The following is a 24369-nucleotide window of genomic DNA, read 5'->3' as shown; positions in this document are numbered from 1 at the left end:
CAGTTGTTGAATCTCCATGGTAATCCTGACCCCATTTTGGGGTCCTGCCCTGCCTCTATGGTAACCTGAAGCCCATTTTGGGGTCCTGCCCCATCTCTGGGCTAACCCTGACCCCATTTTTGGGTGCTGCCCTGCCTCTATGGCAACTCCAATCTCCTCTTGGGGTGCTGCCCCACCTCCAGCCCAACCCTGACCCTATTTTGGGGTGCTGCCTTGCCTCTATGGTAACCTGAAGCCCATTTTGTGGTGCTGCCCCATCTCTGGGCTAACCCTGACCCCATCTTGGGGTGCTGCCCCACCTCCAGCCCAACCCTGACCTTATTTTGGGGTGATGCTCCATCCCCACCGTAACCCCGACCCCATTTTTGCGCCGCTGCCTCCTTCCCGCGGTAACCCCCCCCCCACCCCCACTTCCTGTCCTTTTTGGGGGGTGATTCCCCCCATCTCCATGGCAACCCCGACCCCGTTTCGGGGCGCTGCCCGTTTCCATGGTAACCCCGTCGCCGCCGGGCGGGAAGGGGCGGGAGGCGGCAGCGAGAGGCGGCGGCGGCAGCGGCGGGAGCCCGGCCCCGCTCCCGGCCCCGCTCCCGGCCCCGCTCCCGGCCCCGCTCCCGGCCTCGCTCCCGGCCTCGCTCCGGGCCCCGCACGGTCCCGGGGGCGCCGCTCGGTGCCGGGGGAGCCGCTGGGTACCGGGAGAGCGCGGCCGGGGCCGCGATGTCGGACCCGAGCTGCTGGGGAGCCGCCCCGCCCGGTTACCGGGGCCAGCGGGCGGCCGGAGCCCTCCTGCAGCGCTCCAAGAGGTACCGGCGGCCCAACCGGCACCGGGGCACCGGCGACAGGGGATCGGGATGGGAGCGGAACCGGGCTCCTGGTTTGGGGGGGTGATCGGGGTCCATGGTTTGGGGGGGTTCAGCAGGGCGTGATCGGGGTCCGTGGTTTGGGGGGGTTCAGCAGGGCGTGATCGGGGTCTGTGGTTTGGGGGGGTGATTGGGGTGCGCGGTTAGGGGGGTTCAGAGGGGGTGATCGGGGTCCGTGGTTTGGGGGGGGGTCAGTGGGGGATGTACCGGGGTTCGTGGTTTGGGGGGGGGGTCACAGGGAGGGATTGGGGTGCATGGTTTAGGGGGTTCAGAGGGGATGATTGGGGTCCGTGGTTTGGGGGGGTTCACCGAGGATGATTGGGGTCCATGGTTTGGGGGGTACAGCGGGGGACACACTGGGTCCGTGGTTTTGGGGGGGTGATCGGGGTCCGTGGTTTGGGGAGGATTTCAAAGGGGGTGATCGGGGTCCGTGGTTTGGGGGGGTTCACCGAGAGTGATTGGGGTCCGTGGTTTGGGGGGTACAGCGGGGGACACACCGGGTCCGTGGTTTTGGGGGGGTGATTGGAGTCCGTGGTTTGGGGGGGGTCACCAGGGGTGATCGGGGTGCGTGATTTGGGGGTACAGGACATGCCACCGTGCCTGGGGGGTGGGTGCTGGTGTGCGTGACTGGGCGGGGGGGATGTGGGGATGTGTCTTTGCTCTCGTGGTGTGTGGGTTTGGGGGTCCCCACACGGTGGGGGCTGTGGGTTTGGGGGATGGAGTAGAGTGCATGGTCTGGAGGGGGGCCACATGTGGGGTTTGGGGTGGTGTTTTAGCACATGGGGGGCACAGTGGGGTGTGCGGTTTAGGGGGTCTGTGTGCACCGTGGGATGCTTGGTTTGGGAGGGGCAGCGATGCGTGGGGAGGTGGGCACCAGGCTGTGAGATCTGGGGGGGCTGTGCATGAGGGTGTGCGGTTTTTGGGGGGGTCTCAGCACTGGGGGGTTTGGAGGGGCTCTGCACCACAGCTGCATCTTTTTGGGGGGGTGATGAGCAGTGAGGCAACACCCTCCAGATCCCCAGTGTGGCAGGGTGGGGTGGTTGGGACCCCAGTGCCACAGGGGATGTGGGGTTTAGGGTCCCAGGGCGTTAGGGGATGTTTTGGGGTGCTCTGTGCCCATCCTTGGTGTGTGTGGGTTTGGCAGGGGGGTAGGTTTATGTGTTAGAGGGGGGTCACACCCTTGTGACCCCCCGTGCCAAGGTGGACACTGCTGATGGGATGGATCCCATGTGGCACAGGCAGGGTGAGGGTCCCCAGGGTGCCTGAAGGGGTGGGAAGGGGCCAGAACTCCCACCCCCTTTGTTAGGGGGCAGTTAGCAGGGCTGGGGGATGCACAAATGGGGTGCAGTGGGGCTGCCCCATCTCCCCAACTGCAAGGCCAGGCCTGACCCAGGCAGGCTGGTGGGACACGTCCCCAGGGAGGGGGACAGGAGGTGCAGAGCACCCGCAGAGCCCCCCAGGTGTGGGTGCTGGAGGCTGGGAGCTCCCCCCAGCAGGTTTGGGGTGCTGCAGCTGGGCCAGGCATCAAACCCTGGCGAGGCTTTGTGTGCCTGAGGTGTTTGATGGCTGCGGAGGCAGAGCAGAGAGGTTCCCATTGTTGCTGTCTCTCAGAGTCACCGTGAGCTGGCACAAAGCAGCACGGTTGCTTAGCAAAGGTATCCATCCCATCCCATCCCAGGCTCACCTGGGCTGTGGGAATTCCTGCTCCCAGCGCACGAGGACGGGCAAAAAGGGCCTTTAATAATTAAGAAAAGACATTGGATGGGGTTTTCCAAGCTGGGATGGCTAAGCTGGGGGGGCTCTGGGGGAGATGTGTAATTGGAAATATGATCTAGGCAGTCATCTGTCTCCAGCTGAGCATGATGAGGCTGTAATTCTCGTGAAGGGCAGAGGATTTGCTCTTCTTTCATTGGTATTCCTAGAATCCACGGTGAGGACCCGCTCTGGCCTATTTAACAGAAAGCATATGATGTTATTTAGTGGGATTAAGAGGTTTGAAGGATCCTAATTTCCCGTGGGGGATGTGGAGATGGCCGGTGCAGGGCAGAGGAGGCGGTGGCTCGATGCTGACAGGGTTCTCCTTCTCCATGGATGGCTGTTCTCACCCCAATCAGCACAGGAGCACAGCCCAGCAAAGCTAACAGGTACAATTCCCTCCCCAGCACCGGGAACCCGCGGAGCAGGGACGGGCAGGGACGCACCCCAGGGTGCTGGGCAGGTTCTCCAGGCTTTTTGTGCAGTGCAAAGAAATAAATAAATCTATACCTGTTAGGAGTGTCAGGGATAGGATGGTTGGGATGGACAGAGACGAGAGATCTCTGCAGCCAGGTCGTGGAATTTGAGGTTTATTGCAAAGGGCCTGGGTGCAGGGCCCTGTTGGGAGCTGCAGGCACAGCTGGAGCAGGCCCCAGAGAAGAGAGGGGCAGAGAGGATGAGAGGGTGAGAGAGTAAAAGGGTAAGAGAGCAAAAGCATAAGAGAGTAAAAGAGTAAGAGCATAGAAAAGTAAGAGAGCAAAGTTCCTGTTACAATACAATAAATCATCTTCTGTGTTGAATATTCTAATTCTCACTAACCAATCTAGTACAAGATACAAATCCTACAGCATTTCCATACAGCCTCTAAGAATCACTACATTACCATACCGTGCTACATTTTAAACCCTAAAAACTCCTCTTTGGGCCCCTTCTGCCAAGCTGGCAGGGTCTGCTCTGACCCTTAGACCTGTCTGCAGGCAGAGGGTGTTGTTCCATCAAAAGGGGATCACCTTCAGCCAGCCACACCATTGTTTTCCAGTTGTTCAGTAACTGAGGGATCTCAAAGCTTGCTTTCATTTCAATCTCGCTTATAGTTTCTATATTCTCAAAATCTTTTGCTGACAATCATATTTATAAGGCTTTCCTGTTTCATCTTCCCCAACATATACCCAACTTGTTACCCTGTGATTCCCTTTGAGGATTTAGGATTTTGCTCTTGGATGTTGCTTGGTGCTCCTGGGTGGGTTCATAGGAGCAGCCATGGTGCTTTAGGCTGGGGTGGGATGAGGGTGTGATGGGGTCTGTGCCATCCAGCATGTTCCATTTCACTGTCCAGACCCTGGTTCTCATCCCAGCCCCATTCCAACCCTGTCCCAGCCCCTTCCCTGGAGGCAGCAGAGTTCAGCACTGTCACAAGTCATGGAGGACAAATGTCATGAAGAAACTTGGGATGCAGCTGCTTGGTTCAGTGGGTTTCAAACTTAAACATGAATTTATCCCACTGGAAAGCAATTTTTTTCCCAGGACGTGGTGATCCATGGCACCTCCCCAAATCTCCAGGCACATTGGAGCTGTTGGGGGGTACGGAGCCAGCAGGGGAGGGAGCTGGGAGCACAGACACAGACACGTGCTCTCGGTCACGCAGCAGCGGAGCCGCCTGCTCTGCCCTTTGAGATTGTGCCTGCTCCCTTATCACCGTCAGACCCCGCCCTGCTCCCTCCACCCCACACCCACTTTGTCCCAAACTGGTTCTTTTCTGCCTCGGATTCCCCTGCCCGCAGCGCCCGGCACATCTGCCCCACGGTGCTGGGATGTCCTGGCAAGTTTAGGGACAGATCCCATGGGGGAACAGCGGGAGCTGCAGCCCCTTTGTGCTTTTCCCTGCCTCACCCTCTGTGTTCCACAGCTCTGGCCCTGAGCCACCCATCCCCGCTCGCCCAGCTCCTGGCAGAGCCTGTGCCAGCTGAGCATTGTGTGTGCAGAGCATCCCGGGAGCTGCTCACGGTACCAGCCCCAGCTCAGGGAGGGCTTGGACAGCACCCTCAGGCCCGGAGTGATGTCTGTGCAGGGCCAGGAGTTGGGCTGGATGATCCTTGTGGATCCTGGACAGCACCCTCAGATCCAGAGTGATGTCTGTGCAGGGCCAGGAGTTGGGCTGGATGATCCTTGTGGATCCTGGACAGCACCCTCAGGCCCAGAGTGATGTCTGTGCAGGGCCAGGAGTTGGGCTGGATGATCCTTGTGGATCCCTTCCCACTTCAGGGTATTCTGGGATCCAGAGGAGCTGCCAGGTTCTGCTCCATCTCCTGCCCCTGCACATCCCGTGCCAAGGCCGGGCGCTGCTGCGGTGCCGGTTCCTCCTCCCAATGTCTGACACACGATTTTACCCCAGGCTTTGGGGTCACACAGGCTGTCACACACTTTCCATACCCCTTGAAACAACTTCTGGATGGCAGCAGCAGCGCCACGGCCAAGGCAGCCTCAGCCTGAGCGATGCTGACAGCGATTTTCCACTCCATTTTTGGTACCAAACGCACAGTGAGGTGATGGAGGCAGAGCGGGCAGCAGCCCCAGCAGTTGTGTGTGCCCCCGGGGCTGGTTTGTAGCCCGAGGTTTCCGTGCTGGAAGGATGGGAAGCAGCTGGAGATGATGTGTCAGGCGGAGGGGGGGTGACAGTGGCGCAAGATGGTTGTGGGAGCAAGGGTGGAGCGCGCGGAAACAGGAAACGCCGGCCCCGCTCTGTGTCACCCTTACGGGAACTTGCTTCACTAAAGGTTTGTTTTCACTTCCAAAATGAAAGCCAGGGAGGAGAGGTTAGCACCTCACCCCCCCCAGACTGTCCCCTCTGAGTTCACAGAGGCCATGCCCGTGGCAGGGATGGCAGTGGAGCAGTGTCAGAGCTCTTTGCTGGCTCCTAAACCTCTTCCTGTGGGCTCCTAAACCTCTTCCTGTGCCACTGTGGTGCCGGGGCAGGGCTGCTCACCCTGCCTCAGTTTCCCATCCGGCACACGGGGCCCAGGCTGTGGGTTCTGGCTGAGAGTTTGCAGCTCTGCTTGGGGTTCAAGCCTGTGTTTATGTGAGAAAATGAAACACTGGAGGCAGGAAAGAGAGTAGGGTTAGATGGGGTGTTGGGAAGGAATCCTTCCCTGTGAGGGCAGTGAGGCCCTGGCACAGGGTGCCCAGAGCAGCTGGGGCTGCCCTTGGATCCCTGGCAGTGCCCAAGGCCAGGCTGGACAGGGCTTGGAGCAGCCTGGAATGGTGGCAGGCATCCCTGCCCGTGGCAGGATGAAGTGATCTTAAAGTTCCCTCCCAACCCCAACCATTCTGGGATTCCGGGATTCCAGGAAGGGGAAAATAGGGAGGGGAAGGTTTCTGTCTCCCCTCAACATCTCAGCTCAGCCCAGGTGCTGAGAGGGAGCCTCTGAGCCCTCCAGGGTCACTGCAGCTCCAGGTGAGCTCAGAGCAGTCACAGGATGTGTGTCCTGGGGGACACCCAGAGACCCCTCATCCTGATGTAGAGGAGGGGTTTGGGGGGCCCCAAGGACCTTCCCTGGTGGCCAAGACCTTCAAAAGAGTTGGGGCTCCTGGTTTTAGCTCCACTAAAACCAGAGCAGGAGGAGCTCTGCAGGGGAGAGATGCCAGAGGGAGGTGAGGGGGGCTGGATGCCAGGTGTGCAGCTCTGTCCATGTGTATGCAGCTCTGTCCATGTGTGTGCAGCTCTGTCCATGTGTGTGCAGCTCTGTCCATGTGTCTGAAGCTCTGTCCGTGTGTGTGCAGCTCTGACCATGTGTATGCAGCTCTGTCCATGTGTGTGCAGCTCTGACCATGTGTGTGCAGCTCTGTCCATGTGTCTGCAGCTCTGTCCATGTGTATGCAGCTCTGTCCATGTGTCTGAAGCTCTGTCCATGTGTGTGCAGCTCTGACCATGTGTGTGCAGCTCTGACCATGTGTCTGAAGCTCTGTCCATGTGTGTGCAGCTCTGTCCATGTGTGTGCAGCTCTGTCCATGCATGTGTAGCTCTGTCCATCTGTGTGTAGCTCTGTCCATGTGTCTGAAGCTCTTTCCATGTGTGTGCAGCTCTGTCCATGTGTTTGGAACTCTGTCCACATGTCTGGAGCTCTGTCCATCTGTGTAGAGCTCTGTCCATGTGTATGCAGCTCTGTCCCTGCATGTGTAGCTCTGTCCATGTGTCTGGAGCTCTGTCCATCTGTGTGTAGCTCTGTCCATGCATGTGTAGCTCTGTCCATGCATGTGTAGCTCTGTCCATGTATCTGGAGCTCTGTCCATCTGTTTGGAACTCTGTCCATGTGTCTGGAGCTCTGTCCATCTGTGTGTAGCTCTGTCCATGCATGTGTAGCTCTGTCCATGTATCTGGAGCTCTGTCCATCTGTGGGGAGCTCTGTCCATGCATGTGTAGCTCTGTCCATGCATGTGTAGCTCTGTCCATGTATCTGGAGCTCTGTCCATCTGTGGGGAGCTCTGTCCATGCATGTGTAGCTCTGTCCATGCATGTGTAGCTATGTCCATGCATGTGTAGCTCTGTCCATCTGTGGGGAGCTCTGTCCATGCATGTGTAGCTCTGTCCATGTATCTGGAGCTCTGTCCATCTGTGGGGAGCTCTGTCCATGCATGTGTAGCTCTGTCCATGCATGTGTAGCTCTGTCCATCTGTTTGGAACTCTGTCCATGTGTCTGGAGCTCTGACCACACCTTGGCTGTCCATCAGTGTCTTGCACACCCACCTGGAGGTACCTGTTGTGAATCACTGTCCTTTACACCCTGGCTGCCCCATCTGCCACTCCCTTCTGGTTTTGGGATCCGTGGAGGATTCCCTCTCTTCCAGCTCACCCCCGGGCTGCTGTGGGTGTTTGTGGCTGTGGGGTGATGTTAAAAGCTGTCCTTTAATTAGCAGCATCTCTGTGGGTTCCTGTTCCCAGCTGGGTGAGGAAACTCAGTGTCTTTGAGGAGTCTGCAGCCTGAGGAAGCGGAAATAGGGGAAGGGGAGGCTCCTCCTCGTGCCTGAGCCTCTGCTCTGGGCTGTGGATATTTGCAGTTTCCTCTTGGCAGAGTGGAGGAGAACTTAAATGAGCCCATAGTGCTTTAAATGGGGTTGAAATGTGGGGTACAACAAGAGTGGGGAGCAGCAGTGGGAATTTTTGAGGCTGAGCCACTCTTGCAAGGCAGCCTTTCCTTGGAAAGGAAAACCAAAATTCCTGTGAGGATGCAAACCTTGTGAGCTGGGAGGGGGGGAGTGGAGATTGGGATGTGAAGATCCAGCACTTGTGGATGTGGCCTTGCAGAGATGCTCTGTGGGATGCTGGGCTGTGGTGCCAGGATGGGATTTTTGGGGAGTTTTGGGGTCTCAGGGTGCTGGTGCTGCTTTTCACCTGGTGCTGGTGCACGTGGCTCCCTCCTGCTGCCAGACAGGGGCAAAATTCCCACAAATTCCCAGAGACTCTGCAGTCTCAGGGGGTTGGGATTGTCCTCTCTGCTGTGACACGGGGACCACCAAGGGCAGGGGGATTTATGGGAACTGGGGGCATTTTCCATGCACTGGAGCAGGTCAGGTTGTGGCTGCTTGGCATTTCCACTGCTTCCTCCTTTTACATCCCTTTTTCTATTCCTGCCTGGGGCTCTTGCCCAAGGGGCCTCCTGCCTCTGCCTTCCCCAGCGAGACAAAACCAGAAGTTGGACCTTGTTGGGACAGTTCTTTGTTAAAAATAGCCCTGTCTGCCCCTCTCCAGCAGCACTGGGCCTGGGCATGGATCTTCCCTGTGGCAGGAGATCTGTAATCAGTGGGGTGACAGCAGCCGTGTTCCCTGGCACAGGAATTCATGTGCAAGCAGATATTTATGTGCCTGAGCCCATCCAGCTCTGGCTGCCATGGATTCCCTAAATTTTTTTAATTTCTTAAATTAATTCCCTCTCTTTCTTCCCCAGTTGCCGAAGCAGCAACAGGAAGAGTTTAGTGGTGGGCACCCCCTCTCCGACCCTCTCACGGCCTCTCTCCCCCCTCTCCGTGCCAACAGGTAAGGGATTATCCCAGTGGATGCTTCAGCATCTCCCAAAATTACCCAAATATTTCGCAGGGCTTCAGCACCTTGTTAGCAGCAATGGACTGGCTCCAGGTGCCTTTCCCAGGGGGGAAATAGGTTGGGAAGTGACTTGAATACTTTGCCCTGAAGGAGCAGCCTGGAGCACTCTGGACGTTGTGCTGGGGTGGGTTTTGGGATGAATTTCCCCCCTTTCTCCCTGCAGCTGGGAGCAGCCCCTTGGACAGCCCACGGAACTTCTCTGCCAGCACCTCCATCAACTTCCCCTTTGCTCGCAGGTGAGTTCCCAGCCCCAGCCCCAGAGCAGTAAATATTCACTTGTAAAGATCATTCCCCCTCCAGGGAACTGTTCTGTGGATCTCAAGTGACTCGTTTTGCTTTTATTTTTGCTTTTCTTCTGCCTGCTTTCTGGCCTGGTGCTGTTTCCTCTTCCATGTTCCTCTCACCACCCCAGCCATGCTCCTCGGACTGACAGGCAAGTACCAGGGATGGGCATGGGCTGCATTTTGGGCAGGTGTCTGCTCCACATCATCAGGGACCTTCTTTTCTAAGTGTTCAAGGCCAAGCTGGACAGGACTTGGAGCAATCTGGTGGAGTGGAAGTTGTCTCTGCACATGGCAGGGAGTGGGAATGGGTCTCTGAGGTCCTTTCCAATGCAAGCCCATCTGGGACTCTGTGATTCTTTGTTTGCATCTCTGTGTGGGGAATTTTGCACCAGGACTGGGCTCCCTGCAGCTCTGGGAGCAGAAATATCTCTGTTCCCATGGCTGGGTGTTCAGGCCCATCTCAGACTCCTGCTGGATTTTCAGAGGATGTCCAGGGATCTCTCATCCAGGTCCCCACAGAGGCAGATCCTGCTGCATACCCTCCCCTGTTTAACTAATTAATTAATTACACATGGAGGGCGGGTGGCAGATTTTAACCCATCGATTGTCATTGGAAACAAGCCTGAGGCTGGTTTGCACTCTTGTAACAGAGGGAGCAGCCAGGCTGTGGGGTCAGGAGTTTGCTGGAGCTGGATGTGGCTCCCTGCCAGCTCCTGCTGTCCTTGACCCCACAAGGGAAATGGCAGTGGGAGGTGAAGGGCCTTGTCCTGACCTGGATGTGTCCCCATCCCTTGGAAACATCTCCAAGAGGAAGCATTCGCCTGCGTATGAGCAGTTCCCTTCCTGTTTATGGCCAGGCTCTGCTCCCCGGCTCCTGCTGTCTCAGGATGAGTCTTTGGGAATCCCAGTTCCTCACCAAGAAAACTCCCAGCAGGCTGAATTTTGCTCTAATTAAAAATCAGACTCTTGCAGGCTTTTTTTTTTTTTTTCCCTGTGTGAAATGGATTCAATGGAGCCCCAGCTCTGTCTCTTCACAGTGACCCTGCCCTGACCCTATGCCTGTGCCTGGGGGCCCTATCCACACTATTTGCAGCCACATGCGCCCTTACCCAAAATGACATTAAAAAGATCATTGCCTTCTCCACTTCAAGCCAACTAGGGTTAACAATAGTTACAATTGGACTAAACCTCCCTGACCTAGCCTTCCTTCACATCTCAACCCAGGCATTCTTCAAAGCCATGCTCTTCCTATGCTCAGGCTCCATCATTCACAGCCTAAATGGCGAACAAGATATCCGAAAAACAGGAGGACTCCAAAAGATGCTACCCACAAGTACTGCATGCCTCACCACTGGCAACCTCGCTCTAGTAGGAGCACCATTTCTAGCAGGATTCTACTCAAAAGACCAAATCATGCTACCTACACACCTGAGCCCTACTTCTAACCCTACCAGCCACATCGTTCACCGCAGTGTGCACGTCACCGTATTGGTGCAGACCGTCTTCGTTCGAATTCTCTTCGTTTGAACTCTCAGGATGAGTCTTTGGGAATCCCAGTTTCTCACCAAGAAAACTCCCCACAGGCTGAATTTTGCTCTAATTAAAAATCAGACTCTTGCAGGCTTTTTTTTTTTTTTGCCCTGTGTGAAATGGATTCAATGGAGCCTCAGCTGTGACCCCGCTGCTTACCACTGTCACTGCAACAGCTCCCTCACCTTCAAACCCCTTATTTCACCCCATTTCAGTCCATTCTGAAAAGAGATTTCAGGGCTTTATTCCTCAAGCCACGCCTGTGTCCTGCTCCCCAGCTTTTGGCTCTGATGTTGCTGATTTGCATTTAGGTGTTGGGGTTTTTTCCCTGTGTGTGATTGCTGTGTTTGCATTGGCAGGGCTGATGGCAGAAGGTGGTCACTGGCTTCGTTACCCTCCTCTGGCTATGGGACCAACACCCCCAGCTCCACGGTCTCGGTAACATTTACTTTCTCATGCTAGCAGATGATAAGGTCCTAAACCCCTCTGATTTTTGATGAATTGCCTCCCAAGCCCCATGGTGCTGGGTTCTAAAGGGCCATGTGCTTCAGCTGCATCCTGCTTCCAAAATGAGCTTTTTAAAAATGTCATAAGACTTGACTGTGGGCTTGCAGCACCCCTGCGGGTTATGGTGTCCCATTAGAGCATCTCTGGGTTAATTTCATCCCTGGGGTTACAGCAAGTTGGGGAGTTACTGTGTGCTAGGGTTACAGTGTTCCTGGGGTTACAGCATCCCTGGGCATCAGAACATCCTTGACAGTTACAGCATCTCTGGGCATTAAAGCATTCCTGGGCATAAGAGCATCCTTGAGAGTTACTAAAGTTACAGTGTTCTGGGGTTACAGCATCCCAGGATATCAGAGCAGCCCTGGGAGTTACAGCATCTGTGGGAGTTACTGTGTCCTAGGGTTGCAGTGTTCCTGGGGTTACAGTATCCCAGGATATCAGAGCATCCCTAGGAGTTACAGCATCCTAGGGTTACAATGTTCTTGGGGTTATAGTATTCCAGGATATCAGAGCATCCCTAGGCATTGGAACATCCCTGGGGTTACAGCATCCCTGGGCCTCAGAGCATCCCTGGGATTTACTGTGTCCTAGGGTTGCAGTGTTCCTGGGGTTACAGCATCCCAGGATATCAGAGCAATCCTGGGGTTACAGCATCCCTGGGTGTGACAGGACTGAGCTGCCTGGGATGCTGGATTGGCAAGGGATGGGGCTCTGTGGAGCTTTGAGTGGGAGAATGGAGGATTTTGGGCTGGCAGTGAGCAGTGCAGACCTCCCCAGCCTGCTCCTGTCCCCACTGCACACCCCCAAACCCGCCCCACGCTGCCTGTCCGTGCTTCCAACCTCCTAAAGGGACATTTCCCTCATGGACTCTCTCACTTCCAGGAAGCACAGCCCCATCACTGATCTCCTTCCTCCCTGTCTCTCTCTCTGTCCCCAGTCATCTTCATCCTCCCAGGAGCGCCTGCACCAGCTGCCGTACCAGCCCACCCCCGACGAGCTGCATTTCCTTTCTAAGCATTTCCGCAGTACGGAGAGCGTCACGGACGAGGAGGGCAGGCACTCGCCCTGCCTGCGCCCACGGTCCCGCAGCCTCAGGTGGGACACAGCTCCCAGAACAAGGCTGGCTTGCTTTGAAACAAAGGTGTCTGTTGAGGAAGGCAGGAGCCTCCCCTGAAATGGAAAATGTAAACCCCGCCCCTCTGAATTATCATATCTGAATATCCGAATTATCTGCACCCACGATCCCACAGCCTCGGGTAGGACAGAGCTCCTAGGACAAGGCTGGCTTGGTTTGAAGCAAAGGTGTCTGTTGAGGAAGGCGGGAGCCTCCCCTGAAATGGAAAATGTAAACCCCACCCCTCTGAATTATCATATCTGAATATCTGAATAATCATATCAGATATCTGAGTTATCTGCGCCCACGGTCCCGCAGCTTCAGGTGGGACAGAGCTCCTAGGACAAGGCTGGCTTGGTTTGAAACACAGGTGTCTGTTGAGGAAGGCAGGAGCCTCCCCTGAAATGGAAAATGTAAACCCTGTCCCTCTGAATTAGTATAATTTTGAATTTTTTTTTTTTTTGTTAAATTGGTTTTTTTGGTTAAATTTGGTTAAATCCTTTTTTTCCCCTCTGAAAAATCTCCTGACCCTCTTTGCTACCAGAGGCAGAGCCACAGCCCTGCGTGTTGCTGGCTGAAATTTCATTAAAATCAGATTAATTATCTGACAGGGGTTTGTAGGTGGTGAGATTTTCACCCAGGAGATGCCAGTTCTGCAGTTGGCACAGCAAAGGCTGGGGCAGGGCTGGGGCTGGTTTTAATCACAACATTTATTATTTTATAGTGGTTAATGAGTTGCTGGCTGCTCCTGTGACTTGCTTTGCATAACTGGATCACCAGGCAGAGCCCTGGGAGGGGCAGTGTTGGGTGAGGGAAGGAGGAAAACTGTGTTTAATGAAGGTTACTGTGTCCACCACGAGGTTTGGTTGGGTTTCTTGTTTGCTGGTGAGCTGCAAAAATGGCAACGATGGCAAGAAATTGTGGGATGCAGAGGAAGGGAAAGATGAGCTCGTTCTTCAAAGCTGAGGGGATGATGGAACATCCAGAACCTCTCAGTTCTGGATTTCCAACTGACTTGTGTGATCAGGGTTAAGCCTCCCTAGACCACATCCCAGGGACCTCCAGTGTCTGGGATGCTGCTGGGAGCGCTGGCCCAAGGCTGCTGGCTCCACTTGGATGAGTTTTCACCACTTGGAACCAGGATTTAGGAGAAGGGACCACATTGCTCTCCAGGGGCAGTGACCATTTGCACAGATGTGAATGGCCTGATCCTCCTAACCCTCCTTCTCCTCCCCCTGCAGCCCTGGACGGACGAGTGGAACGTTTGACAATGAGGTGGTGATGATGAACCATGTCTACAAGGAGAGGTTCCCAAAGGTAACAGCCAGGACGTTGGGGATGAGCGTGTTGGTGCCTCCATGGCATCCTGGCAGCACCTTCTCCTCCCTGTGGGAGTGTGGAATGCATGGGTAGATCATGGAGGGTGTTGGGGACACTGGAGACACAACAAACCTGTGGTTTGTTACCCACACAAGCAGGCAGAGGGCTCTGGAGACTTTGGTGGAGCTTTTGCAGGCTGTTGGAAGCTGGTTCCCAGGTGGGGGGCCTTGATGTGTATGTGGACATTTGAGCTGCAGGAGGTGGTGGGATGAGATTCTGGATGGCCAGAGCCAGTGCAGGAGGGAGGATGAGATCCTGGATGGTCAAATCAACTGCAGGAGGTGGTAGGGTGAGATCCTGACTGATAAAATCCAGTACAGGAGGTGATAAAACCCAGTGCATGAGGCGGTAGGGTGAGATCCAAAGTGATAAAACCCAGTGCATGAGGTGGTGGGTTGAGATCCTGGCTTGCCAAACAGTCCAGGAGGTAGGATGAGATCCTGGATGGTCAAATCAAACGCAGGAGGTGGTAGGGTGAGATCCTGACTGATAAAATCCAGTGCATGAGGTGGTGGGTGAGATCCTGGCTTGCCAAACACAGTCCAGGAGGTAGGATGAGATCCTGGATGGTCAAATCAACTGCAGGAGGTGGTAGGGTGAGATCCTGACTGATAAAATCCAGTGCATGAGGTGGTGGGTTGAGATCCTGGCTTGCCAAACAGAGTCCAGGAGGTAGGATGAGATCCTGGCCAAACCCATGGCATGGGGATGTGTGTTCCTGGCCATCACCATCCTCTCCACCTTGCAGGCCACAGCCCAGATGGAGGAGCGCCTGCAGGACACCATCACAAACTTCTCCCCGAGCAGCACCCTGCCCCTGGCTGATGGGGTGCTGGGCTTCATCCACCACCAGATCATCGAGCTGGCCCGGGACTGCCTGGCCAAGTCCCAGGGAGCTCTCATCACCTCCCGCTACTTCATGGAGCTGCAGGAGAAACTGGAGAAGATGCTCCGAGACGTGAGTACGGGGCAGTTCCCTGCCTGGTGCCACCTCGTGAGGCCACCAAGAGACACCTGGCTTCTGTCTCCATTCCCGACAGGCTCAGGAGCGCTCTGAGAGCGAGGAGGTGAAGTTCATTGATCAGCTGGTGAGGAAGCTGCTGATCATCATCTCCCGGCCTGCCCGACTTCTGGAGTGCCTGGTGAGACATGGAAGTTTCTGTCTTGTCTTTCATGGTCTGTGCCAGCCCAGAGAGGAGGCAAAGCCTCCAGGATGCCCCTGGATCTCTGGAAGTGTCCAAGGCCAGGTTGGATGGGGTTTGGAGCAACCTGAGATGGTGGAAGGTGTCCCTGATCTTTAAGGTCCCTTCCAGCCCAAAACATTCTGTGACTCTGTGGTTTTCAGGGTTGTTTTTTTTGTTGTTGTTGTTTTTTGTTGTTGTTGTTGAGGTTTTTTTGGGTTTTTTTGGTTGATTTGCTGAATTTCTAAAGCAGTGACCTTATGCTGTGGTTCTGATGAAATTTTTATCTCCCTTAGTTTTCCTTCCAAGGCCAACTCACTACAGAGCTGCATTTTTTTTTCCCCATCACCCTTGACCTGGGGAATGACGAGGGAATGATGCATCCATGGCCTGTCCCCAGTCACAGGTGTCACCTGCAAGGCTTGGAGTGAAAATTTAACTTTGCAAAATCTCTCTCCTCAACTGTGCTTGGATTTCCCCATCCAGGAGTTCGACCCAGAGGAGTTTTACCATCTCCTGGAAGCTGCAGAAGGACATGCCAAAGTTGGACAGGGAATAAAGACTGATATTCCCAGATACATCATCAGCCAACTGGGGCTCGTCAAGGACCCACTGGAGGGTAGGGAAGCACTCTGAGGTCTGCAGTAGGGTGTGGACTCCCAGTTTGGCCACTGGTGATCACAACTGAGCACTGGGAGGTGTCAGGGAGCCCTGCAGGGCTGAGCTGGTGTCATGGCAGGGAGGTCACAGCAGGACCAGGACAATGGCCAAGTCCTTCTGGCCAGCCCACATCCCTTATTATTGCTTCCAACACGTTCAGCAAAGCAGATTAAGCTCAAAAACACTTAATCCATGGCCCTGGGGGGGAATCATAATCCCTGGAGAATGCAGGAATGACTATAAAAAAAAAAAGAATTATATAAATGTTTAACCTCGTGTTGAACCTCTTAACGTCATGACCTGAATTTCTCCATAGGATATCTCAAGCAAAGCATGTGGCCAAATCCCCACGGCGTCTCTGGGTTTGGGGGCAGAGTGGTTGGGCAGGGGGTGACTCTGGTGGGTGTTGAGCATGAGGAAAGTGAAAACCATCCCTGTGATCTGCAGAAATGGGGCAGCTGGATCACTTTGACAGCGGGAACACCATCACACCGGAGAATGATGACACCTGTGAGGTGAGCGTGGTCCCACCTGCCTGTCCCACCTGCTGCCTCCAGCTTCCTCCCACCTCACCCCACACCAGAGCTCCTGGCAGCTGTCCTAGGCTGGGAGCTGTTCATTTTGGATTGTCCCCAGGGGTGATGCACTCAAGGGGAGGATCTCACTGGGCTTCTTGAGTGGACAGAGCTCAGAGTGGGCTCTTGATCTGCAGAGCATCTCAGGCTTCTGCTTTGGGGTTTGTGACTGGAGAGGGCTCTGGCAGAAAGAAGCTTTTGGAGGTGGTACATGATGGTGCTGGGTGAATTCCTCCTTCCTTAAAAACCTGTGTGTTCCTCAGAGCCAACCTTCAATCCCTGTGCCACGGAGGAAACCCTGCGAGGGGGACTTCGAGACCATCAAGCTGATCAGCAACGGGGCTTACGGGTGAGTTGGGGAGTTTCTATCAGTTGTCTCCATCTGTAAATGACTCCAAAGCCCTTCTTTGTCCATGCCCCACGGTGTGGGTGGTCAGTGCTGGAGGATTTGTGTTGAGGTCCAGCCGTTCCTCCAGGGCCGTGTACCTGGTGAGGCACAGGGAGACGCGGCAGCGCTTCGCCCTGAAGAAAATCAACAAGCAGAACCTCATCCTGAGGAACCAGATCCAGCAGGTGTTCGTGGAGAGGGACATCCTCACCTTTGCTGAGAACCCCTTCGTGGTCAGCATGTTCTGCTCCTTCGAGACCAAGCGACACCTCTGCATGGTCATGGAATACGTGGAAGGTGAGAGCAGAGCTTGGGGCTGGATGGTGCAGGGAGGAGGGGAGGATATCAAAGCCTGAGCATCAAGGACATCACCTGGACATCTCCTGCTCTGCTTTGCTCCAGGGAGCTGAGGGAAGCACAGGGAGATGATTTTATGGTCCTGATCTCCTTGATGAAGGTGGTGACCGTGGTCACCTAGGAGAGCATTTGTGCCCCATGCCTGGGGATCAGCTGCTCAGAGGGGCTGGCTGGGAGCCTGCTGGTCCTGCTGAGCTTGCTGCCTTCCCTGAGCCCCCCGTGTTCCCACAGGGGGGGACTGTGCCACGTTGCTGAAGAACATGGGCCCCCTGCCCGTGGACATGGCCAAGATGTACTTTGCTGAGACCGTTCTTGCCCTGGAGTATCTCCACAACTACGGCATCGTCCACCGGGACCTCAAACCTGACAAGTGAGCCTGTGGGTCAGGTCTGAGCAAGGGTGGGGCTTTCAATGGGGAAGGGAAAGCCAAGAGGGAAGGGCAGAATGGGTTTTGTTCCCCAGAGACTGGTTCTGTGCTGTTAAATCAGGACCAGAGGCCTTGAGGTGAGGCCGGTCCATCTCAGGTCTCCCCAGGAGCAACCAGCAGCATTGTGGGGTGTCTGTCTTCTCCTGCAGTTTGCTCATCACCTCCATGGGCCACATAAAGCTGACAGACTTTGGTCTGTCAAAGATTGGCCTGATGAACATGACCACGAACCTCTACGAAGGGCACATGGAGAAGGACACGCGGGAGTTCATGGACAAGCAGGTACAAGGTCCTGCTCCCCGTGGCTGACCTGCCACCCCTGGGGTCCCAGATAAGCCCGGGATTTGTTGCAAAGGTCACTGCAGAGGTGTCAGCCCCTGCTTCCCACACAGGTGTGTGGCACTCCGGAGTACATTGCCCCTGAAGTCATCCTCATCCAGGGCTATGGGAAGCCCGTGGACTGGTGGGCCATGGGCATCATCCTCTACGAGTTCCTGGTGGGCTGCGTCCCCTTCTTCGGAGACACCCCCGAGGAGCTCTTCGGGCAGGTCATCAGTGGTGAGTGCCACGTTTGTGCTCCCAGCAGCCAAGGCTCATCCTGTAACATGTGGGAAGCTCCACTCCTTCCTGTCACCCTCACTGCACACTGAGGAGGCTCCTCAAGCTTTGACTTCCCACTTTGGGAGAGCCCTTCCCCTGCTGCAGCTCCTGGGAGACTTTCCTGTTGCTCAGAAGTGTCCAAACCCTTCCAGCCACCCCAATCCCCTTTTCCTTTTTCCTTGCAGATGAAATTATGTGGCCAGAAGGGGACGAGGCTCTCCCTGCAGATGCCCAGGACCTGATCACACGGTTGCTGAGGCAGTGTCCCCTCGAGCGCCTGGGCACTGGTGAGCACAGCAGCCCCCTCAGGGGCACCTTGATTCCCATCAAATTTGTATGGCTTTGAGTCCAAAGCATGTCCTACCATGCTGAGGGTGCTCAGAGGAGGCTGCACAGGGCTCCTGTCCATCTTTTTTAAGCTGTTTGCTCTGTGTGGAGGGCAGACTGTGCTGTTTGGGGTGGGAGTGGGAGCACCCTGGATCCTGCCGCATGCCCCTGACATGGGTTTCTCTGCCTGGCAGGAGGGGCACACGAGGTGAAGCACCACTCCTTCTTCCTCCATCTGGACTGGAACGGGCTGCTGAGGCAGAAGGCTGAGTTCATCCCCCAGCTGGAGTCGGAGGATGACACCAGCTACTTTGACAGTGAGGCCAAATCCATCCCTCTTCCACCTCTGCCAATCCATTATCCCAGCTGCACTTTGGATGCTCCCACGGGGCATGAAAATCTCCTGGGTGAAGCTGGTCGCTTTACAACCCAAATCACAAAACAGATACAATGCTCTTTCCAGGCTGCTCACCCTTACCTGCTTTGTCCCCCAAAACTCCCCTGGGACTTGGGGCTGGGCTGTGACCCTTTGGGGCCCTGCTGCAGGCAGGATGCGGTGCTGCAGGCAGGGTGACATCCCTTCCCCTCTGGCTCTTGCTTTCAGCTCGCTCTGAGAGGTATCGTCACTTGGACTCAGAGGATGAAGAAACCAATGATGAGGAATCATCAGTGGAGATTGGGCAGTTCTCCTCCTGCTCCCACCGCTTCAGCAAGGTGCTCCAGCCCCTCCTGCAGCACCCAAAATGCTTTGGCACCACAAACAGCGTGGCTGTGCCGAGCATCGCCGTCTTGGCTGACACCACAGCACTCAAACTCCCAAATTTCTGCTCCTTGCTGATGGCTGCTCTCCCTCTCAGGTGTACAGCAGCTCAGAATTCCTGGCGGTCAACTCCACCCTGAGCCTCTCCTCCTCTGACCGGAGTCACTGCGATGACAAGGAGGAGCGGTGGGACCGGCACTCGGGGGATGAGGACAGGACCAGGCCAGCGGGCACCGAGCCCCGGTGCGTGGCCAGGGGGGCTGCACTGCTGGTGTGGGCTCCTGACAGTGCCCAGGGCTTGTGCCAGCACCAAGAGTTTGTACCAACACTGAGGGTTTGTGTCAGGACCAAGTGTTTGCACCAACATTGAGGGTTTGTGCCAACACTGAGGGTTTGTGTCAGGACCAAGGGTTTTTACCAACACTGAGGGTTTGTGTCAGGACCAAGAGTTTGTGCCAACACTGAGGGTTTGTGTCAGGACCAAAGGTTTTTACCAACACTGAGGGTTTGCACCAACACTGAGGATCTGTGTCAGGACCAAGAGTTTGCACCAACACTGAGGGTTTGTGTCAGGACCAAGAGTTTGTGCCAACACTGAGGGTTTGTGTCAGGACCAAGGGTTTCTACCAACACTGAGGGTTTGTGCCGGGACCAAGGGTTTGTGTTGACACCGCGGGTTTGTTATGGCACTGAAGGGTTTGTGTTATTCCTGAGGGGTCAGTGGGATGTGTCCTGGGGGTGCTGCAGTGGCTCAGTGCCATCTGCCTTGCCCACCGTGGCTTGTCCTGAGCCCTCCTGCTCTTCCCACGCAGCCTGCGCTCCTGGACGTCCGGCAGCTCCACCTCCCGCCACGAGCGGAGCCGCAGCCCCACGGCGCTGCCCAGCACCCTCAGCCTGGACACCATGCCCAAGTTTGCCTTCTCCTCGGAGGATGAGAGCCCTTGTGTGGCATCCAAGCCAGAGAGACCCAAGTTTGTGGTGGGAGACTCGGACGCGGGGACCGGCGGCGCGGTGAAGCAGTCGGCATTATCCGGTGCGTAGGCTGTGGGCACAGTGTGGGGATCTCTGGGGACAACCAGGGTGCTGCAGGGCATGGGGTGGCTTCTCCACGTCCCCAAACCCTCCCTCCTCCCCTCTGTGCAGCCGATCTGGTCAGCCTGAACCGCATCCGCCTGCGGAGCAACAGCACTGGCACCAAGAACTCGACTCCGCGGAGCCTGGAGCCCAGCGGGGGCCGTCGGCTGAGCACCCAGAAGGACGTGCCGGACAGGCAGAGAGCCTCCCTGGGCAGCCGTGTGCCCAAATCTGCCTCTGTCTCAGCCCTGTCCCTCATCATCACCTCAGGTCTGTGTGCTGGGTGATTTACCCTGCTGGATGGCCACTGCCACATGGCTTTGCCAGACTGAGGTGGCTCCTTCTGCTTGCAGATGACTTTGGTGGCAGTGCCCTGATGAGCCCCATCTCCCCTCACTCCCTCTCGTCCAACCCCTCTTCCCGGGACTCCTCCCCGAGCCGAGACTCCTCCCTGGCCATCGCCAGCCTGCGGCCGCCCATCATCATCCACAGCTCGGGGAAGAAGTACGGCTTCACCTTGAGAGCCATCCGCGTCTACATGGGCGACAGCGACGTCTACACCGTCCACCACATGGTCTGGGTATGTGCCCTGGGGTCTAGAGGTGCTTTAAACCCCAGGAGGGAGCTGGGATCCAAATAAAACCGCTCTGTTTGTGTTGCAGAGCGTGGAGGAGGGGAGCCCTGCGCAGGAGGCCGGGCTGAGGGCGGGAGATCTCATCACACACGTGAACGGAGAGTCCGTGCTGGGTTTGGTCCATCGGGATGTTGTGGAGCTGCTGCTGAAGGTGGGTGACCAGAGCCACTCTGCTCTCCCAGGACATCAATTCATCATTGCCTTTGCTGGCAGCTGAGGCAGGAGCTGGCTCAGACGTGGTGCTGCAAAGATTTGTTTTCCATCCATCAGAGTGGGAATAAAGTGGCCCTGCGGACCACTGCCCTGGAAAACACCTCCATTAAGATCGGTCCTGCAAGGAAAAACAGCTCCAAGACAAGGATGGCACGGAGGAGTAAAAAAAGCAGGAAAAGGGATGGCCAAGACAGGTAGGTAAAACTGGGATAAAATGGCATTTGTCCCAGTGTGTGGGGTACTGGGGGAATCTGTGGATCTGCCATATCAGGGTGTCCATTGGGGTCTGGTCCTGCCAGCACTGGGTTGGATGCTCTGGATCTGCCATACTGGGATGTCCATTGGAGTCTGATCCTGCTGCCACAAGGTCAGCAGACTTGAGATGAACATCTTTAAGGAGAAGCCAGAGTTATTCCTGTCCCCTCAGCAGGAGAAAATCCCTTTTCAAGAAGATCTCCAAGCAGTCGTCGGTCCTGCACACCAGCCGCAGCTTCTCCTCCGGTCTCCATCACTCTCTGTCCTCCAGCGAGAGCCTCCCGGAGTCCCCCACGCACAGCCTGTCCCCAGGTCCCACCACGCCGTGCCGCAGCCCCGCTCCCGACCTGCCCTCAGGTACCCCAGGGGGGATATTGGCTCGGGGCAGGGCAGGATGCTGCGTGTCCCTCGGGGAGGCCGCGTCCCTCCAGCCCTACAGTGACCTTTTCTCTTTGTACGGCAGATGCTGTGTCCCCTCAGAGCACCTCTCCCTCCTCCAGCACCCCAACGTCACCCGCCGGCCACGTGCGCCCCAGCTCCCTGCACGGGCTGGCCCCCAAACTGGGTGGGCCACGCTACAAAGTGGGACGACGCAAATCCACCAGCAGCATCCCCCCCTCTCCCCTGGCCTGCACCCCTTCCTCGGCCCAGCGCCCGCCTTCCCCGCAGCGCTCCCCATCTCCGCTCCACGGGTACCCCAAAACCCCCCATTCCTTCCAGGGCAAGACCCTGTCCCCCCCCACCATCGTCCGGCAGAGCTCCCGGCCCCGCAGCGCCGACTGCCCCCGCTCCCCCCTGCTCAAGCGCGTCCAGTCGGCCGAGAAGATCGTCACCATCCTGGCCGAGAAGAAAACCAGCGGCCGCAAGCTGGGGCTGGAGATGTCCTCGCTGGATGGGGAGGCCATCGCCGAGGGAGACACGCTGCCATACCCCGGGGAGCACGGGTACCACCCCGGCAGCTCCCGGCTGGCAGAGCGGCACGAGCGGGACCAGGAGATGGTGGTGATGCGGCGCCTGAACCTGTCGGAGCGCAGGGACTCCTTCAAGAAGCAAGAGGCGGTTCAAGAAGTGAGCTTTGACGAGCAGGAGACGGCGGCAGGAGGTGAAGATGGTGGCAAGAGCGAGGAAGGGCAGGGCACGGCTGCTGCAGAGCTGCCACCGAAGCCGAAGCCCGGCACGGTGCCGCAGATCGCGGTGCAGGGCTCGGAGAGCGACGAGCAGGAGCCGGCGGTGGCCGAGTGGGAGTGCCAGGGCTCCTACCCCATCAGCAGCACGGAGCAGCCCAACAGCAGCATCTCCTTGCCGTGGTGGGATGGGTGTGAGCACCGGGACCGTGGCTCCCAGCAGCAGCGGAACTGCGGGCAGGGGTCACCCGGCCACTGGCAGGTGCCAGCACAGGGCCAGGAGCCAACAGGGGCTCATCTCCCGGCTCCCCGGGGCGTGTGGAGCGGGGCCAAGCACGCCTGAGCCCCATGCAGGCACCAGGGATGGTTCAGGCTCCTTGCAGCATCCCCAGCACCCCGTTCTGTGCGGCAAATCCATGAGAAAAATGTCCCCGGAGCCACTCTGGACCCTGGCCGGGCCGGCTGTGCCCCGGCACTTCGCCCCCCTGGAAGGCTTTTTGTACTCCCTGAAAGATGCTCATATTTTTATAGAGACGCAGGAGCTTTTCCGGCAGCGGCGTTTCCCCAGCTGGGCCCCAACCTCTGTGTACAGAAAGGACTCGATGCAAATATTCCTTAATTAATTTATTACTTTTTATAAGCTAAACGGGCAGTGCAGGACTGTCGCAGGGGCCAACCCAGCTCTGGGAGTCCCAGCCTTTCCCGTGCGTCTCCCAGCCCACTGTTTTCTAACCCACTCGCTTTTCCCTACTTTTAAACTCCAATTCTAGCTGGAAACCCCAGATCTCCTAAGAACCCCATAACTCTAATATTTAAAATTAAAATAAAACCCCAAATCCACAGCAACATCCCCGAAATGCCGGGATGCAGAGGGGGGGATATTCTTTGCGTATGGATCATCAGATGATGAGCATATGGATCATTTTATAAGCTTATAGGAGGTATAGAAAGGGTTTAATTATTTTATTTGGAGATTTTATAGCCACCTGGCTCCATTGGCCCTTCCAGGTGGGGAAAACTGAGACATCCCCCAGATGGGAATATTAATGGGATTTTTAGGGTCGGTTTTTGCTCTTTCAAAAATCCCACAAAATCCCATGATGTTGGTGGGTCAGTGCACAGACACCTACAAAATCCCAATTTAATTTTTTTTTTTTCAATTGCCCCAACTCAGTGAGCACCTGTGCTGCTTCACTTGTAATTTGGGAATTTCACCCCTTTCTTTCCCCCCTCGTTGCTCTTTATCCAACAAACGACAGCTCAACCCAGCATTTCTCCCCCATTTCTACCTGGGCTATAAACGTTTCCATTTGTTGATGCATGTTCTGGCTTCCCCTCCCCTGCCGTGGTTTGGTGACAGGGGGACATCCCTGGTTTGCCAACCCCGCTGCCATCAGGTGTCACCGTTACCCCGGTGGATTTTTGGGCTGCGTGTTGGATTCTTTTGTGCACGTGTGGTTTGTGCCAGGCTCCGTATCTCTCCGCTTCTCCCGTTCAACTGGTGCTGTTAAACCCCCCCAGAATGAGCAACCAGAGCTGCTCCGTGTTTCCTTTGCTTCTCCCTCCACTCTCTAGGAAGGTCTTGGGAAGGCAGCGGGGTTTTGGGGAGACACTGGGCACCCCCTGCCCACTGGCACGGTGGCATGGGGGGGCTTGGCTGCACACTGGCCGAGTGGGTAAGGTGGGAAGAGGATTTTTTTAAGTGGGAAATGTCTTAAAAGCCAAGGGGACTGTGTGTTCCTGCCCAGCGCCCGGCTCTGTTCGTACCTTCGGGAAGTTTTATGTTGGATTAAAGTTGTCCCTTGCGCTGAGTGTGGTGTCCAGTGGCACTGGAGAGTGCAGGGCAGCGAGTGCCCGCTCTGGGGGTGATGGCAGGGGGTGAACGGGGTGCCAGCACAGCTGGGAGGGGAGGGGAGGTGGCCCTGCAGTGGCACTGGGATGGCTGCACCCAGCCTGGCTCCGGTACCGGGTCCCGGTGTGGTGCCGGTGCCCGGAGCACTGTCCCACACCCCAGTGACCTGTGCCCAGGGCAGTGCCCCGTGCTTGGTGCAACGTCCCACTCCAGGTATGCCCCACTCCCAAATCCCTGCCCCATTCCCAAATCCCTGCCCCACTCCAGGTATGCCCCATTCCCAAATCCCTGCCCCATTCCCAAATCCATGCCCCGTGCTCTGCCCCGTGCAGTCCCCGGTGCCTCATGCCCAGCGCAGTCCTGCTGCAGTGCCCCATGTCCGGTGCTGTGCCCAGTGTCCAGTGCCCGGGTAGTGCCGGTG

The 24369-nt window shown here is 56.4% G+C and overlaps 1 protein-coding gene across 6 annotated transcripts in view; it reads left to right on the top strand.

Moving 5' to 3' along the window:
• MAST3 (microtubule associated serine/threonine kinase 3) overlaps nucleotides 1-23907 on the top strand; it is a 30345-nt gene extending 6438 nt beyond the window's left edge. For 2 of the 6 annotated variants that reach the window (XM_066566171.1, XM_066566174.1), the window contains 26 exons: nucleotides 8552-8640; nucleotides 8870-8942; nucleotides 9119-9139; nucleotides 10880-10958; nucleotides 11965-12122; nucleotides 13383-13458; nucleotides 14270-14479; nucleotides 14562-14663; nucleotides 15189-15321; nucleotides 15810-15877; nucleotides 16201-16286; nucleotides 16414-16622; nucleotides 16914-17052; nucleotides 17259-17391; nucleotides 17502-17667; nucleotides 17895-17996; nucleotides 18231-18353; nucleotides 18641-18750; nucleotides 18894-19039; nucleotides 19609-19829; nucleotides 19940-20140; nucleotides 20224-20450; nucleotides 20533-20655; nucleotides 20775-20911; nucleotides 21145-21329; nucleotides 21436-23907. In XM_066566171.1, the coding sequence (XP_066422268.1) occupies nucleotides 8552-8640; nucleotides 8870-8942; nucleotides 9119-9139; nucleotides 10880-10958; nucleotides 11965-12122; nucleotides 13383-13458; nucleotides 14270-14479; nucleotides 14562-14663; nucleotides 15189-15321; nucleotides 15810-15877; nucleotides 16201-16286; nucleotides 16414-16622; nucleotides 16914-17052; nucleotides 17259-17391; nucleotides 17502-17667; nucleotides 17895-17996; nucleotides 18231-18353; nucleotides 18641-18750; nucleotides 18894-19039; nucleotides 19609-19829; nucleotides 19940-20140; nucleotides 20224-20450; nucleotides 20533-20655; nucleotides 20775-20911; nucleotides 21145-21329; nucleotides 21436-22439 (4321 nt within the window). In that variant the 3' untranslated portion in view covers nucleotides 22440-23907. Of the gene's footprint in view, nucleotides 1-696; nucleotides 801-2216; nucleotides 3002-8551; nucleotides 8641-8869; nucleotides 8943-9118; nucleotides 9140-10879; nucleotides 10959-11964; nucleotides 12123-13382; nucleotides 13459-14269; nucleotides 14480-14561; nucleotides 14664-15188; nucleotides 15322-15809; nucleotides 15878-16200; nucleotides 16287-16413; nucleotides 16623-16913; nucleotides 17053-17258; nucleotides 17392-17501; nucleotides 17668-17894; nucleotides 17997-18230; nucleotides 18354-18640; nucleotides 18751-18893; nucleotides 19040-19608; nucleotides 19830-19939; nucleotides 20141-20223; nucleotides 20451-20532; nucleotides 20656-20774; nucleotides 20912-21144; nucleotides 21330-21435 lie in introns of those variants that run through there. The other 4 variants (XM_066566170.1, XM_066566169.1, XM_066566175.1 and 1 more) reach the window with 4 other exon arrangements.
• Nucleotides 23908-24369: the final 462 nt, after the last annotated feature.

Source organism: Molothrus aeneus, chromosome 27 (assembly GCF_037042795.1).
Source record: "Molothrus aeneus isolate 106 chromosome 27, BPBGC_Maene_1.0, whole genome shotgun sequence".
Taxonomy (NCBI): Eukaryota; Metazoa; Chordata; class Aves; order Passeriformes; family Icteridae; genus Molothrus; species Molothrus aeneus.
Note: the sequence above shows the minus strand (reverse complement) of the source record. Positions and strands in the feature narration are given on the sequence as shown.